The sequence below is a fragment of the Oreochromis niloticus genome, linkage group LG3 (assembly GCF_001858045.2).
Source record: "Oreochromis niloticus isolate F11D_XX linkage group LG3, O_niloticus_UMD_NMBU, whole genome shotgun sequence".
Classification (NCBI taxonomy): Eukaryota; Metazoa; Chordata; class Actinopteri; order Cichliformes; family Cichlidae; genus Oreochromis; species Oreochromis niloticus.
Genome location: NC_031967.2, coordinates 48,484,725 through 48,502,060, shown reverse-complemented (window position 1 = coordinate 48,502,060; position 17,336 = coordinate 48,484,725). Strand labels below are relative to the sequence as shown.

General features: G+C 38.3%; 2 protein-coding genes across 3 annotated transcripts; both read right to left on the bottom strand.

Moving 5' to 3' along the window:
- Positions 1–943: 943 nt before the first annotated feature.
- LOC100708291 (low affinity immunoglobulin gamma Fc region receptor II) lies at positions 944–2,981 on the bottom strand. Its single transcript, XM_013264451.1, has 5 exons — positions 2,861–2,981; positions 2,612–2,656; positions 2,068–2,322; positions 1,724–1,984; positions 944–1,140 (listed from the first exon to the last, which is right to left on the bottom strand). The coding sequence occupies exons 1-5, from the start codon at positions 2,934–2,936 to the stop codon at positions 944–946; spliced, it is 834 nt and encodes a 277-aa protein (XP_013119905.1). The 5' UTR covers positions 2,937–2,981.
- A 7,249-nt stretch (positions 2,982–10,230) lies between these two features.
- On the bottom strand, positions 10,231–15,372 carry LOC100708020 (low affinity immunoglobulin gamma Fc region receptor III-like). Of its 2 annotated transcripts, none has more exons than XM_025903191.1 (11): positions 15,282–15,372; positions 14,829–14,875; positions 14,664–14,696; positions 14,139–14,396; positions 13,807–14,052; positions 13,277–13,405; positions 12,932–12,988; positions 12,677–12,742; positions 12,448–12,498; positions 11,279–11,361; positions 10,231–10,760 (listed from the first exon to the last, which is right to left on the bottom strand). In XM_025903191.1, the coding sequence occupies exons 1-10, from the start codon at positions 15,287–15,289 to the stop codon at positions 11,279–11,281; spliced, it is 978 nt and encodes a 325-aa protein (XP_025758976.1). In that variant the 5' UTR covers positions 15,290–15,372; the 3' UTR covers positions 10,231–10,760. The 2 variants fall into 2 exon arrangements, with proteins under 2 accessions (XP_025758976.1, XP_019209435.1); XM_019353890.1 differs by having other exon boundaries at positions 13,277–13,396.
- Positions 15,373–17,336: the final 1,964 nt, after the last annotated feature.

Sequence of the window (17,336 nt, the reverse complement as noted above, 5' to 3'; positions counted from 1 at the left end):
ACCTGAGTTTCATCTGTATCATCAGAGTCCAGCTGGCTTCCTGTTCACCTCTTGCTGCTGTTTTAAGTTTATTCGGTATCTGTAAGTAACATAGAGTCTCATGTGCTCTGTGACAGTTTGTTAATGTTTTCACCTACAACACAGAATATTCAGAAACAAGCAGTGAAAACTGAACAGTGTTAAGAGTTTCTATGCACAATAAAAGTGTTAATCTGCATCCAAAGATGAAACAGTCATACAGGAATGTGAAATGAACCATTTATTTTCTGTGTTTGATGACAAAGGGTACAGTTTTGTGATTTACAAATGAAGATGAGGATCAAAGCAGCAAACAAATGTAAATTTAAAAATGTAAATTGTGCCCTGAGAAGCTGTGACATGTGAGAGGCTGCTTATGTGACTGGCAAGTTTCCCAGTACATCTGTGTTTCATGACTGTTTTTACTGTGTTTTTGTTTTCACATTTGGACTTCTCTAACACAGGTCAAAAACCTACCTGTAGATGGTGTTAAACTTTTTTCTGTCATAGTGTGTGGAAATAGATCCAGATGTAAACCCAGAAGACTGAACCTGACTGAAACTGACCTTTATTTCAATTGTGGCAAAACATCCATAACACAGTTGGAAAACTGAAGACAGCGCACAGGGAACGAAGACTAGCAAAATAAAACAGGAAGTAACAAAACACAGAATAACAGCAGTATACAACAGTACCTTTACACTAAACACGACACTGTTTAAATTCAGTCTGACTCTTCCCCCAGAAACACATATTTTTTTTCCATACAATTTGCCACCGAGAGCATATAAATCAGGAAAACCATAAAATTATATAATGTAATAAATGTTTTCTGGCTTTATCATTTTAATCATAGCATTTAAAAATTTTAAAGAATACAAACATCAACATGGAACACAAAAAGTACTTTTATCCTTTCATTGCTCTATTTGTCATAATTACAGTTACATTTACATCTGGGTGAACTGTTAGCTGTTCTAGCTCTGACTTTCCCACAGTGAAGAAGTCCCACCACCACCAGCAGCAGCGCCACCATCGCCACAGTGAACACAGTCCGTGAGACGAGGTAAATATGGCAGCCCTGGTTAGACGAGTGGTCTCTCTGAGACTCTGTGTGATCGGCTGCACAGATGGTCACATGTGTGAGACACAGCCGAGTTTAAGTCTGTTTAACACATTTAAAAAAAAAAAAATATCTAATTTGGTGATTAAAATATTATCACATGCTAAATTACTGTTGAACAGCTTAAATGGACTGGCCTTCATCACCTTGGCTAATTCTTGATTATGTGATTATTCACCTTCATATCTGTATTTATCACCAAAGTTAACTTCTCATCTCATGCTGAGTGTCTAAGAAAGCATCTGTTTCTCAGCTCACGTGAACTGAAAATAGGACAACGACCGATATTTATTTTGTCGCTTATTGATTTAAAGGTCTGAACGAATAACTGGGAAACTTTTGTCACTTTACTATCACCTCTGTTACTGTTACTGCCTTTATGATTGAGATATAACTCCTCAGTGTGACAGTGACTGACCAGTGGTTTTAGTAACTTAAATTAGCAACTTTGTGGAAATACTCCAGAATAGTTCAAAAATGGTACTAACAAATAAACTCAGCAGCTTTTCCTAAAGTGTGGGAAAAGTAATCATTTATATCACACGTGTACTAATCTTACTTTGAAACGTTGCTGTTTCTCACCTGTGACACATGGCAGAGAGACAGACAGCCAGCTCTCTGGTGATTCTCCACCTCCTGAGATCTTGCACTTGTAAAGTCCTTCATCAGACTTGTAAACTCTGTGGATGGTCATGTTTGCTGTTGAGCTGTTCCCTATGTGATGCCCATATTTATAGAAATCAGCTGCAATATTGGAGGAAATCATCTTGTTTCTGCAGCGCAGCGTCACATCTTCTCCCTCCATCACAGGAACAGCAGGACTCTCCAGGATCACAGAACCAGCTGAATGACATGAGATGAGCTTTATTTGCTATGCAAGTCATTTAAAACAATCATAAAATAAATTTGTCTTTATTCAAACTTACCAGTGACAGAGATGTTGACACTGTTGCTTCTCCTCCCTCCTTCAATCTCACACCAGTGCTGTCCACCATCATTCAAATAAAGACTTGTCATAATGCACAACGATCCTTGTGCTGTTTTGTTACCACCGTTGTTACACTGGGATGTTCTCCCGTTTACCTTGTGTACTATGTTTCCATGAAATACTCCCTCGCAGTAAAAACTGACAGTTTCATATTCAAAAAACTGCAATTTGTTTGGAACAACACGAAGAGAAACTGCATTTAGGAAAAACAGGAGAAAAAAAGAAATTTTCAGTTCATCATTGAAGATTATCATTATCATTGAAAACTGCTCTTTACTTGAACAACAACATGGTAAATAAAAATAAAGTTAATATTTAGATACACAACGAAAACATATGTATCATAACTTACTCACCGAAAAAGATTCATAAAATTACAAAATAAGTCCAAAATATAGCAACTTGACTTTTTCTAAATTATTTTCTCTTTCAAATGAAAATACATTAACATTCAAATCAGTGAGAAAATTAGTGATACTCACAAACTTTCTGAGCATGTGCACGCAGCATGATTATGATGGTTATCACTGAAGAGACAAAAACAAGAGACACAAATAAAAAATACAATTATGTGACTTCACACCTTTTTGACTCTTACATCTAAAATCTTTGTACATCTCCAAGGTGTCATCAAATGTTTCCCCTACATGAAACATTCAAATCACAACATTGCTGACTCTGACAACGTCTTTATAGTTCAACCTTAATGTAGAGATAAAGACAATGCTCACACAGTCTGATGCAGAGGGCTCTGATCTCCATGATGTCTTCCTGCAGACTGACCAACAGACTCTTCCTTTGTGGCATATTTGAAACCGCTCTAAATAGTTTTCAGCAGAGCTGCTGTTGTGGTAAGTCACCTGACAGAAAGACAGTCTGATGGTGTTTTAAATACTATCTGTATATAATTAACATTCACCATCTTATTCTTCCTTAAAACACTGATGATTCACATTATTTACACTAATCCTAACATCAGTATACTGAGTTATTTGATTCACACAACAACTAAATGGTTGGTCCATATTAGCATAGTAGCATAGTTAAAAATTAAAAATTGAACACTAAAATTTCCCAACTCTCACTGTAGAGCAGTTATGACTTTCCTACAATAATCAAACAGTTCATCCCCAATTTTTGATGTGGGAATTCTTTATTTTCTCTGCCAGGGATTCCCTTTGTCAGCGATTCTGTTCGTTTTTTTGGACAGAATTTCTAGACGTAGCCAAGTGGTGGAAGGCTTTCACTTGGGTGGTCTCAGAATCTCATCTCTGCTTTTCATGGACAATGTGGTTCTTTTGGCTTCATAGAGGTGGTGGCCTCAAGCTCGCACTGGAACGGTTTGCAGCCGAGTGTGAACCGGTGAGAACCAGAAACAACATGTTCAAATCTGATGTCTCCTGGCCGCCTCCTTGGTGAGGTGTTCTGGGCATGTCCCACCGCGAGGAGGCCCTGGGGCAGACCTAGGACAGGCCGGAGAGATTATGGGCGTTTCTCAATATGTGTACTTGCGTTCTCGTGTACTCGTGATACGTCATCAGTCGGAGACCAAGTACTGTTCCAATTCGAAGTACGCATCAAGCCGAGAACGCGAAAAAGTCCCGGATGTGTTCTCGCTCCGCCCGTTTTATCGAGCATGCATCGGTGTGGACTTTGTACAGCTAAATATCCCAGAATGCATTTCGTCCAAAACTCAACAGCGGACTCCCGGCACATCGTTTTCAACCCCCCGCCCCTCCCGCTTGCGGTCTTCTCACTACTCAGGTTAAAGAAACCCCAGCAGCTGTCTATAGTATTGAGTGTCCACTAGAATAGAAATAAAAGCGTTCTAACATCTCACCTGCTTGTTTTTATTAAGGTATGTACACGTATGTACATGTACACTATTTTTATTAATAGAGGTTTCACTACTGAGGTTAAAAATGATATATAAGTCACTTAGATCACTTCTAAATGTTAATGTTTGGTTTATTTCAGTGTTTTATTTGTTCCTGAGTAAACCGGTTTGGCTGTGATTACAGTTAAGCTTCATAACATGTTACTCACAGTTAAATTAGGAGGGGACGGCAGTAAAAACTCCGGACCTGTGACATCATCACGTACGCAGGTGTTCCAATTGTACATATCGCGAGTCCGTGCTCGCGTTCTCGGCGGGTACGTACTCGCCGAGAACGCATGGGAGTACGTACCCGCCGAGAACGCGAGTACGTACTTGCGTACTTGAGAATTGAGAAACGGCCTATATCTCTCGGCTCGACCTTGGCGTTCCCCCGGACAAGCTGGAGGAGGCAGCTGGGGAGAGGGAGGTCTGGGCTTTTCTGTTTAGGATGCTGCTACCATCCAGCCTGGCCCTGGATAAGCAGAAGAAGATGGATGAAAAAAAACATAAAAAGATTATCAAAAAACCTAATGCACGATAGTGAAGACACATATTTCAGTACAAGATAAGTCATACATGTTTACAAACCTCCCACAGAGTCTGTTGATAGAGAAGCAGCAGTACTGAGGGTACTTTGCAGATGTTTATAAAGGTTATGCTTACAGTGCATCTTCTATTAAATTAACAAAGGAACAACAGAACTCACCAAGAACACAGAACAAGCTGAGCGAGTTATATTTGTGTTTCAAGTGAGACTTGTGTCAGTGAGAAACACTTGCCCAAAAAGACAGAAAAGAAAATTTAAAAAGTAGACAAATAAATATATATGGAGATTTACATAATTTCCATTCAAGTGAAATGCGTTCAGTCCTTGATTTCAGAAATGTATTCAGGTTTTTTTTATTAATATTTAGTATTTTTGTTCCAATGTTTTTAGAAGGAAATAAGATCAGCAGTTGAAATTACAAGTTACAGCACTGGACCTCCCTGTGAGTGCAGCCATCTGTCATCACAGAGTGGATGACCTCAGTTTTATACTGCGACAATAACAGTTCACTATTATGTCTGTCTTCTTCCAGAACCCATCCTGATGTCTCCATATGAATCCTCTTTATCCATATCCGACCTTACCTTGTGTCTGCTCCCTCCTGGAATCAGAAAGACAGACACAAAAACATCTCCCAGCTGAGATCCTTCGGGGTGAACAGGACACTCCTAAGGACGTTTTACGACACCGTGGTGGCATCTGCTATCTTTTGTGCTGTGGTCTGCTGGAATGGTGGAATGGCAGAGAGGGGCAGGGGGAAACTCAACAAACTGGTCAGGAGGGCCAGCTCTGTCCTGGACTGCCCACTGAAGTCCATCCAGCAGGATGGGGAGGAGAGGATGTTGTCTAAGCTAACATCCATCATGGACAACACCTCCCACCCCCTGCATGAGACTGTACGAGCACTGAGCAGATTGTTCAGCAGTGGACTTTTACACCCACAGTGTAGGAAGGAGCGCTACCGCAGGTCATTCTTACCAGCAGCTGTCAGACTCTATAATGCAGCTTAACAATCTTTAGGTCATCTTACTCACCAGCTTGTTTGTTCATTTTACATTTTATACACAGCCCTGCACATTTTCTAGATATCTCCATGCAATTTTTCTATACATATTTCTGTATGTTGTTACCTGTATATATGAACTTTAGTTGCTTATGTATACAGGACCACTTTGTGTCTTCCTTTTAGACTTTATATTCCCTTTGCTATAAGAACTGTGTAACACCAAACTTTCTCATCCATGGGATAATAAAGGTTTATTCTATTCTATTTTATTCCATTTTATTCTACTGAGTCTAAAATCTAGGTGAGGACATCATGTTTGGACTTCCTTTGGCCCAGAGAATATCCTTATAACCATTATCAAATGTGATGTGTATGCATGCTCCAAATCCCTCTGCACTACTACAGCTACCCTTCATTATTTCAGCCCAGTTATAGTGCTGGACAAAGCTTTTGACCCTCAAACACAGAGCACATATTTCCGTGTGGGTTGTGAGGTACAAAAAGTTTTGTCATTACTTACAGCAACAAAGGGGTAAGGTAACAAAGTCTTTTGGGGTTTTTTTTCAAGTGCACATTTTGGGTCACGCGTTTGGTTCAATTGCATATTTATTGTCACTTTGTAACTTCATCTCACAAAATACGTTTGACTAATAAAATATTTTACAGTGTTGTGCTTAACTCCCTAAATTCCCTGCCGAGGCTTCACTCATTCATTGTTATGACCCCACTTTGACCTTTGAAAAAAAGGTTTCTAATTTTGCATATGACGGACATGAGGTGGTTGTGGCATTAATAGAAAACTTTAACAGACCTTTTTAACATGTTAAGTAGAAGTTTACTTTAAGAAGTGAAATAGAAGTAATCAAGGAAGGTAAGCCCAGAAGAGCTAAGTATTACCACCGAGTATGTGAACCACATTCTTAACTTCATGATACTTTCACCAATTCACTCAACCTGCAAATCTTAATTTCAGACACAGTCTAATAACAAACACACAAATGTAGAAAACTGACTTCCCTTTGACTTTATTGAACAGTTGAAACTTTCGCATTACTGTTGAATTAAAGACACTCTTACTTTGTATGTGTACTAAACCTTACTTTAATCAGGGATATGCTCAGGCTATGCAGGTATACTTCACTGTTGACCACAAAGTTGATGTTTCTGATGAGTGGACAACCTCAGTGAGTCCTTTTTAAAACTCTTTTCTTGTAACAGCATTCATACACTTGTAGGACAAAGCATGTGGAACAACCTGTTTTAAGTTCAGCCTATAAACAGACAGATGGCTGCTTTTGTTAACAATCAAATTTTATATGTGTCCACAATGATGTGGGTCTGGCATCCAGCTGTACCTAATGGAACATACACAAGCTATCTCAACTTATAGAGATGCACACCAAAGCTGAAAATACACAGCTTGTTCAGTTACAAAAACAATATGTAAAATCTGGGTTATCTGGGTCACTCTCTCAGATGTGACTGTCTTCAGTCTCTTTGTAACCTGTAAAGTTGCAGGAATTGGAGAATAAAAATTTTAAAAGATTAGAAACCATTCTTTATGATGCATATTACATACTACTATTCACTTCATAGAGCAGTTTCAATTTTTGTCATGATGCATGTTCATTCAGGTGAGTAAATCCCAAAAGGCTAATTCTGGTCATGGTGATCATACCAAGGCCCTCTAGACTTTTATGAGTAATCCTCTTTTGTGTCAGGGGTTGCTGTGTGGATGTGGAGAAGAGGGGACCCAAACGCAGGAGTAGTGGTGAGGATTAAGGGTGTTTAAGAAAAGAAAAGAAAAGAAAAGAAAAGAAAAGAAAAGAAAAGAAAAGAAAAGACAAGAAAAGAAAAGAAAAGACTCACAACCAATGTTCCCTCTAAGCTGCGCGCGTGCGCAATTGCGCACTGCTGGCACGGTCTCTGCGCAGAAAAAATCTGAGTTGCGCACAAAAAAAATTCTAGCCTGAATTGAAATTAAAGTAAGTACCTTAACAATTCTGTTTTGCAGTGTTAGTCAGTAAGTGACTGGCTGCTCCAGTATAGGATTAGAACGATGCCACCTTATCCCATAGTCCAGCCAATAATGCGATTCACATTCGTATATATGCAGCCAATCAACATCGTTGACAGGCTATGACAGCGTCCTTATGTGCCGACACCGGTGTTTTAGCTAGCAAAGCGCCATGGCTGATGTGGAGTGAAGCCACGTTAATGACAACGTGTACAACCATTGGAGATGTGAGCAGGACAGACGGAACAATTGACGGAAAAAGTGTGGACTTTATACCAGTTTTAAATTGTGTTGATAGGCCACGTAAAACCAGAGTTATGATAAAAATATCTGCAATGTTTGGTTTTCTTCCTGAATACTATCATTGTTTATATTTACTGCGGGAAGAAACGGTAAAAACTGCGTTTTATAAGGAAAACGCTGGAAAGCACTCTCCGCCTGTGAGCAAAGACAAAACCAAAAAAAAACCCCAACCCTTTCCTATTGGTGGAAAAATGTACCATGTCGACCAATCAAAAAATGGCATCTAGTTGTTAAGAAACGGGGGGAAGTTTTAGGAGTGACGGCGGTGTTTTGAGATGTGAAAGTTTTGCGATCTTTAGTGCAAATCTTGTGTAGTTAGTGTGTAGTTAGTGTGTAGTGTAGTCAATAGGTTTGTTGTGTGTGTCAGAACAATGAGGCGACTGCTGAATGTTACAGGAGTGATACATCTCCTGTTGTCAGGCCTGCAGGTATCAGGCTGTTCTTCTTTATCTCATAGTGGACAGAAATTATTTTTTGGAGTGGCAAAAATAATTTGTGTGGCATCAGATTTGATGCAGAACAGCTCATTGTTCTGTAAATAGTTTGAAATGTTCATTTAAAAAAACGCCTTGGCTGCATTTTCAGGTAAACAGCTGCAAAAAACTTTGTTTGCAAAACTCAGTAACTTATTTGAAGTAGTAACTATATAATTAATTGCCCAACATTGGCCATTATATACTGTATTTTGCAGACAGAGTTACAGACTCTCTCCCAGACCACAGACTCATACTCATAATACAAGTCAGAGCTTTATTTAAAAATAAAAAAAAAGAAGTTGTGTTTTCAAAATTGTAGTTCAAGTTATTTTTACTTCCATAGTGTTAACATACTACACAGGTCATGAACAAGATTTTTTTAATTTTCATTGTAAGTGGGCTAAAGCAGTTAATTAAAAGTAGTCTAACATAAATGTAAATGCTGTAATTTGACTATTTTAATAAACCATGTAACTTGGATGGATTCGATGCTGACGTGACCACAGTGCACACGTCTGCTGTCGCTCACAGTGGTCCAAGGGATCGCTCAGGGAGTTTGTGCGTTCGCTCATACACATGAAAAATTAGAGGGAACATTGATGACAACCTTAGCTAACCATATAGATAAAAGCCAGGGGAACAAACTCTCTCTCTAATGAACCATCCAAGGTGTACTCTTAGTGGCAGGGGAACAATATGAGAACAGAACCAACCCACCTGAGTAGGATCCAGTAACCGTCACAGTGGAAGCTGTCAGAGAAAGAGTCATAGGTAACTCCCTTCCAGGCTGTTAAATTGACATGGTAGTTGTTTCCAGTAATGCGAACTGTACTAGTGCAAACCCTGATATGGTAGTGTTAGTGAGGGCCAAGGGTTGTACCCACTTTTTGAAACAATGTGGCATTTAGAGGTGGCGATCGTGGCTCAAGAGTTGGGAGTTTGCCTTGTAATCGGAAGGTTGCCAGGTCGAGCCCCCGCTTGGACAGTCTCGGTCGTTGTGTCCTTGGGCAAGACACTTCACCCGTTGCCTACTGGTGGTGGTCAGAGGGCCCGGTGGCGCCAGTGTCCGGCAGCCTCGCCTCTGTCAGTGCGCCCCAGGGCAGCTGTGGCTACAATGTAGGTTGCCATCACCAGTGTGTGAATGGGTGAATGACTAAATGTGTAAAGCGCTTTGGGGATGACTTGCTTCAAATTGCACTGGTCACTATTTTCTGGAAGTTGACTGTGGTCATGAGAAAATGGTGGTAACAGTACATCAATCTTTCTTGGCTGTCAAACGATTGGTGACTTTGCTCCACCATTTGACAGCCAGAAGAGGCAAACCCAGAGTCTAAATGATGGTTTGAATAAAAAGAAAAAAAAATGATATGAGAGAAGAAACATAAACCACCCACATGTTCAGTTTAACCTCTTAATGCTGATATTTTTCAAATATAATCCAGTCTAATTTAAATTAAAAAAAGATTCTAGATTTTAAACCAAACCACAGCTATTCCAGTTTGCACAGGACAAATTTCTTCTGCTACTACTTTAAAGAAATGCAACTCTGTAATGTCACTTTGTGTTCTGTTAACTCCCCTACAGCATTAATATGTCAAAAATAAGCTTTTTCATTATGACCCCACTCTGGTCTTTTGAGAGCTATTTCCTCTTTTTCGTGTGAAAATCAATCATGAAGTGTGGGTGGAAAATTCTGATGTAATAATTAAGAGATTGTCAAATGTTTACTGTAATTACTTAAGATCAGGCTCCGGAGAACTGAGCACCACCTTCCACCATCAAAATCATATTCTTTTCTTGGCTTTTCATGGTTTCATCAGCTCTCTTTTGTTATCAGACACAGTCTAACACTGGCCATGCAGATAGTCTCACCTTTGACTTCAATGAACAGTTGAAGTTATTACAGTTCTGGAAGACAAAACAAGCTACAACTTATTCTGTCTGTGTACTAAACCACACTTTACTTAAAGATATGCTTTATATCAAACCACAAAGTCATATTTTACTCCTGACCACACAGCTGTTTCAGAAAAGGCAACGCAACAATCAGATTAGCAGTTCACCACAGTGAGTGCCTGTGAGCTGCAACCAGTCTTTTCTTGTAACAGTGTTCATACATATGTGAAAAGACAAAGCAGAAGCCACAAGTTAGTTTTAATTAGATGTAAACATAGAGAAAAGCAGAACACTGTCTGCCTTGGTAACTGAACTTTCTACGTACTTTGAACCACATGGGTCTATTTAACTGAATGCACACAAGCTATAACAGTTTATAGACATGCAAACCAAACTCAATGTACAATGTGTACAGCTTCTTCAGTTACAAAAAAAAATAGTACAATTCTGGGTTGTTTTCACGCTCTCTTATTTGAAATTATGTCTTTATTCAGCTCTCTCAGCAACCTGTAGGACACACAGAAATTACAAAAAAGAATATTTTATACATTTATTTTCTTTATTTATTTTTAATGATGGAAAGAGATTGCTTTGGGGCATATTAAACACCAGTGTTTAACTTTAGGGTTAAAAACAGAATGAATATATTTGACCTGAAACATTAGCGTTCTTATCGTCTCTGGTGGGTCAAGAATTAATTCTGCATTTGTATTATGATAGAATCATCTTACACATGACTTCTGAAAAGAAGAAACCTCACAAAGATATACAGTGGAACCCCGACTTAATAATTTCCCATTTATCGAAAAATTTAAAGTTATGAAGGCACTTAACGGCAATATTTCTGCCCATTATGAAAATGTTCGACTTAGGAAAGACCCTCGGGAACGAATTCATTTCGTAAGTTGGGGTTCCACTGTGTGTGTGTGTGTGTATATATATTCGTTATCTATGTTTTGTAGTATTTACTCACCATTGCGCATTATCTGAATGTGACAATCAGGAACTATTATTGCCAATCTTACCTATGATATTACAGAATAGAAGGGATCTGCTGATACAGGTTGGCTGGTACATGCTGAGGGCATCCTTGTGATGGGTCCCGGTTCTGCTTCAGCAACAGATGGAATTAAATTAGTTGCTAGCCAAAATGTTTATTTCATAAAACATTTATTTCGCTATATGCAAGGTGCTGCTAACAGGGCCCTCTGCTAACAAAAAAGGTGAATCTCTAATGGTGTTTCTGCTTTCTATTTGCCTGGCAGTTCCACTTTGCTGAGAAGAAAAGTCACTAAAATTCATTAGCCCAAATGGCACACCACCTGCAGGAGATGTCGTATGGATTGGGTGTAATTTATGTTGGGAGGCGGTAAAGGGCAGTGCCCCTGGTGGTCCCTGGCTAAGGGGCCATGGAATTTCAACTCTCTGGTTGTGAAAGAGCCTGAACTAGTGTGTCAATGCACAGTTTGGAGTTTGTAAGCAGTCTCCTAAAAGATGGGCTTGGCTCTGTTCCACTATGGAGTTGTCTTCAGTGAAAGGCAGTGTGGAGGACTGAGTATTGTTTATTCTTCTGCCTTACTGATTATCAGAGGGTTTCTTGTTGTTTCAACTGTCATTCTGTGTATATGTGCAGAGTACCATGCCTTCTTGAAGTTGCTTCTTCACCTGGCAATTCTATTGTCCTACTGAGAGACATCAGTTCTCGTGTGGGCAGTGAGATCTGGAGAGGCATGACTGTGACTCACTCTGAACCAGAGTGGTGTTTTGTTCATGAACTTCTGTGCTAATCACAGTTTGGCCATAAAAAACACCATGGTCTAGCATAAGGGATTTCATAATTTGCAGATCCAGGTCGAGACCCATGATCAATTTTTCAGTCATATGATCAGATTTGGGTCTGTATTGTCTGGAAATGTAAGTAATAAGAGAAAAAGCTAAGCTATCAACTGATCACCACCTGGTGGTGAGTTTGATTAGTTGGTGGGAAAGGATGCTGTAAAATCCCGCTTTCAGCAGGATTTTACAGCATTTCAGGACAAGCTGTGGACACTGAGAGTTCAGTACTTCTGTTGTTCAGGTGACTGGACATTTAACAGGTTGCTGCCTGCTGTAGTGGTAATCCCTGAATTGGTTTCACTGAGTAATTTTTTTTATTTCTTTATACAATAATACTAAAAACATTGTGTGTTCTGACCTGTTTGATCCTCGATCAAACTATCTTCCTTTGCTGACTGACAGAGCGATGCTGAAACAGAAGAAGCAAGTAAACAAAATGTATCATTATATAGTCATAAAAATGATATTGTCCATTATAAATTAATAAATAAATTAGATCCAGACATTACCACACAAGAAAATAAATATTAAGAGAGAAAACACAAGCATAGAAAATAAAACAAACAAAAAGATACAGCATAAATTACCTTTGCTTTGTCTTACAACAGCATATGTTTCTTTCACTACATTCACTGTACTGGCTTCTGTTGAAACTGGGGGAAAAAAAGAACATGCAACGACTATTTCTAAATCATTTAGGTTGCCCCATTTGAATTTAGCTTAAGTCACTTTAATTCCTGAAAACAGACCTCTAATAGGAAATTTCAGTTCTATTCTAGATATTAAACCAGTGTGTTACTATTACTATTACATTAATATTGAAATAGTGTTTGTTTTCTTACCTGTTTGATCCTCGAATGAGCGAGAGACATCTACCTTTGTTGACTGACAGAGTGACACTGCAGTGGGAGGGGGAAAAAACAAAAAAATAAACAACAAAAACCCAACAATCCCCGTGCCCCCAAATTCATCAGTACATGGCTTTTCTCTTTTTTTTTAATAAACTTTAAATTAGCACATTTTCTATGTAACAATTGTTACACTGCAGTGATTCCGTCTTTCCAGTGCTTAAAATAATATACTTCTGAATGAACAGAACTGCATTGCTTGTAGCAAACCAAAAGCCATGAACACAAAATTATGTGAAATGGTTTTTTTTGTTGTTTTTTGTTTGTGTTTTTTTTTACCTCCGCCCTGGCGACATTTACCAAGGTGATGCAGTCCCACCAACAACAACAGCGCACTCAATGAAATAGTGGCAGTTTTCCAAGATGTGACACATGGTGACGGAATCTCGTTGGAACTTTCTGAATGAGCTGTGTTACAAATGTTAAAGAGTTAAAATTGTAAGGGGAACATAAACATGCCATATCTGCATTCAAAACTCAAAAACCCCCCAATAACTTCACTTCACATTTGATAATATCAGAAGGTATATTCTGCACATATCATAATATTTATTTTTTATATTTCATAATATTTCTAAAACACGAATAGATTCAACGGCTTTGCTTAAAAATCAATGATTGAAAATGTGTCTACATTTCAATTACATCACACGTCTGCACCAACCTTATATTAAAATGTAACACAAAAGATACCATACACAGTTCCTCCTGGCACATGGCTTAGCTCAAAATTACAAAGTGATGCAGTTGTAACAGTACTGCCATTAAAAAGAAATATAGAAAAAGGTGTGACCTCTTCAGTGTCTTACCTGTGACACTGAGCCAGCTCTCCGGTGACTGTCCCCCTCCTGAGATGTTGCACGTGTAAAGTCCCTCATCTGACTTTGAAACTTTTTGGATTATCATGTCTTCTGTGGCGTTGCTGTGAACATGAGCTCCATCTTTATAAAAATTAGAGGTGAAGTTGGAGGAAGCAGTTTTGTTTCTGCAGCGAAGAGTCACAGCTTCACCCTCCATCACAGGAACAGCAGGACTCTCCAGGATCACAGATCCAGCTGAATGACAAGAATCTGAGATTTAGTTGCTGTGAAATTTATTTAAACTAATTTTGACAAAAAATATTGTCTCGGTGCAAACTTACCAGTAACAGTAATGTTGATGCTGTTGCTTCTGTTTGCTCCTTTAGTCTCACACCAGCGCTCTCCACTGTCGTCTGGATACACACTTTTTATTATGCACAATGATCCTGCTTTTCCCTGGTTGGTGTGACTGCATGAGTTTATTTTCCCTTTGGAATTATGCACAACTTCCCAATAAACAGCATCCTCACAGTAAAATGTCACTGATTCATATTCAAAGAACTGCAGTCTGTTTGGAACCATACGAAGAGAAACTGCATCTGAGAAAAAGAAAAAAAAGAAGAAAGGTACAGTTTAGACTTGAACTAAAACTGCTGTGGTTAAACAATGAAAAAAATAACACTTAAGTAAATGAAAGCAAATTAACTGAAGAAGTGACTCATGACCAAATTACATGTACCAAATGAGCCCGTTCACTAGAAACACCACAGATCATTTATTTTCCATACTTTTCATACATTGTTTGCTCCCCCAAGCAGAAAAGAGTAAACATTGTTCATATTAACAAGCAAATGTATGATACGCACCAACTTCCTGGTAATGTGTACACAGCAGGATCACTGAAGAGACAAAAAAATAGTTAGAGATTACAAAAAACTCTTCTTGGTTCCCACAGCTGCTGGCGAGGGTATCATAACATCTTGTAACTACTGTAGTTTTGTTTTTTATGTGGAAATAGACGTGGTACTTACATAATTTGATGCACATAGCTCTGACCTCCATGATGCCGTGCTGCTGACTGTGTCGGCAAGTGACAAATGTAAAAAGCAATAAGCAGGGGCGTTTTCCTGTGTGGCTTCTTTCTGCACTTAAAGCAATGCTAAACCTTTAAAAATAACTTTCAAAGAAGTTGTTGCCTTCAAGTTACCAGCAGTGTTTCACTTCACTATGAAAGAGGCAACAAAAGCAGAATAATGCTGCATTCAATACTTTTAATCATTTAATATTTATTTATTTATTAGTGATGTTTACATTATACTTTTATGTATTAGCATGCAAACATACATTTTTTGTACTAAAACTAATAAGCAACTTAAGATTGTTGAAATAGTAGAAATGCCATCACCAAAACTGAAGTAATAATAATAATAATAATAATAATAATAATAATAATAATAATAATAATAATAATTAGATTTACTTACCCTAACATCTGTAATAATGAGAAGCAGTGACATGAAGTTGGTTACCAACTTGCAAGGTTAACTTGGAAAGCTAATAACCAGACAGGTTCACATGAAAAAGTGTCCCAGCAGCACTGTTGGTGATTTTACAAAGGAAGATAAAACCACAATGTTACAAAAAAGCTGAAGAGGTTAAACACATAATAAAAACCAAAAGTAAAACAGCTGCTGCAGATAAAGCAGTTGTGTGAGTGTGTGTTCTGTAAGAGCAAAGGTTAAGTTCAGTTTAGTTTACTTTAGTTCAGTCTTAAATATACTATATAAATGTACATGCACTTTAAAAGTTTTGGTCAGTAAGACTGGGAAAGAGTTGCTTATGAGTATGTTTTGCCTATTTGAAAATGGGAAGAAAATCTGCCATAGAAGCCAGCTGTCCACTGTAAGTTAACAGATGTACCAAAACAAGAAGTGTATCATAAAGACATGGGAGAACCTGAGAGATTATAATCAATTACTTTATTAAATAAAAGTTTAAAAGATGGTTTTAGTCTTAATTCTTTCAGCTGCAGCACTGGTTGTATTTAATGGTCTGAGAGTAAAACAATAAAAACAAATAGAAAATACAAACATAGACTATTCTGTTCTGTGATGATGTGATAATGTTTATAAAACAATAAGATCTAGGAATCTGCATAGTTATTATTGATGCTCATTGGTAACAAACAAAGTCTTCAGATGTTATTATAAAATTCAGTCCCTCCTACTATCCATGCACAGAGCTATGCTGTTTTCCAGAGAAATGATTGGTCAGTAGGTGGTAAGTGGATATCTGTTGATCGCTAATGGCAAACATAACCTGCTCCAAAGTAGTTTTGGAGGAGGACTGGGATAGAATTGCAGGATAAGTTAACATAAGGATATACCCCTGGTAAGAAGTGGACCACCTTTGAAGTAAAGAAAACCCAGAGATAACCCTGAGGTTACCATGATAAAACACAAGCCTGTTTTGTAATACAACAATGGAGGTGTGTTGATATCACTGTTTCTAAAAACCCATAACAACTAAGAATTCCCAGTTCTGAATAAAACAGCATTTATATATGTGGGATGAAGCTATTTGAAAAATGTGCCTTTTTTATACCCAGGACCTGTATGATTGCAGAAATAAATCCACAAAAGATGATATCAGCATGGCCCTGATGTAGCACTTTTGATCATACACAAACATATGTGAGAATCCTTTGCACTGATTACAGCTCTGCATGCAACACATTTGTCCTCAGTCAGCAAACATTTCATCTTGGGTTTTGGTTACCGTCTCTGATCAGATTGCCCACAAACAGCCAACTCCATTATGTTTTTTTATTATTATTATTATTTTGAAAGCAAAACATCAGCTGTATTACCTACATACCGGTCTCACTGCAGATCTGCTCAAGGCCCTCGAGGCATGACAGCATAGCTGCACAGAAGTCAAAAGGAAGAGTCTTAAGAGCGCCCCCTCCCTCTAAAGTGCATTCACTACGTGCACAAATAATCTCTGCTTACCTTTCTATAAAGGTTGGAATTTAAACAATTTAACTTCAAAGAAAAAGAAAATAAAGAGACTGGTATGACCAACTAGTGATGAAATAACAAATTTAGTGGTTAACAGTCAAATTGTGAGATGTTTTCTGATGATTGAACAACACAAGTGATTACTGACGGAAAGAAAATTCTCTTTTGTGAGTTTAAACATGATCTTAAGAATTTGAACATGTGCAGGTTGTCCTGTCAACTTGGTGGGTTATGAGTTGATTATATCATGAGAAAAAAAAAAAAAAAAAAAAGGGGGAGAGAAGGCTGACACAGGGCCTGGCCTGGTGTTTCTCCCCTCTCGTTGTAACACAGCCAACACAACATCATTTTCCTGTTCGTACACTTCAATTTGTTTTTGTTTTTGTTTTTTTTGTTTTTCTCTTTATGTTTAATTACAGGCTGCTTTGCCGGCCCTGAAAGCCGAGGCTGACCTGGACTCCAGCTCTCCCCTCTACGTGACCGTGACCAAATGCTGCAACAGCTGGACCCACAACAACA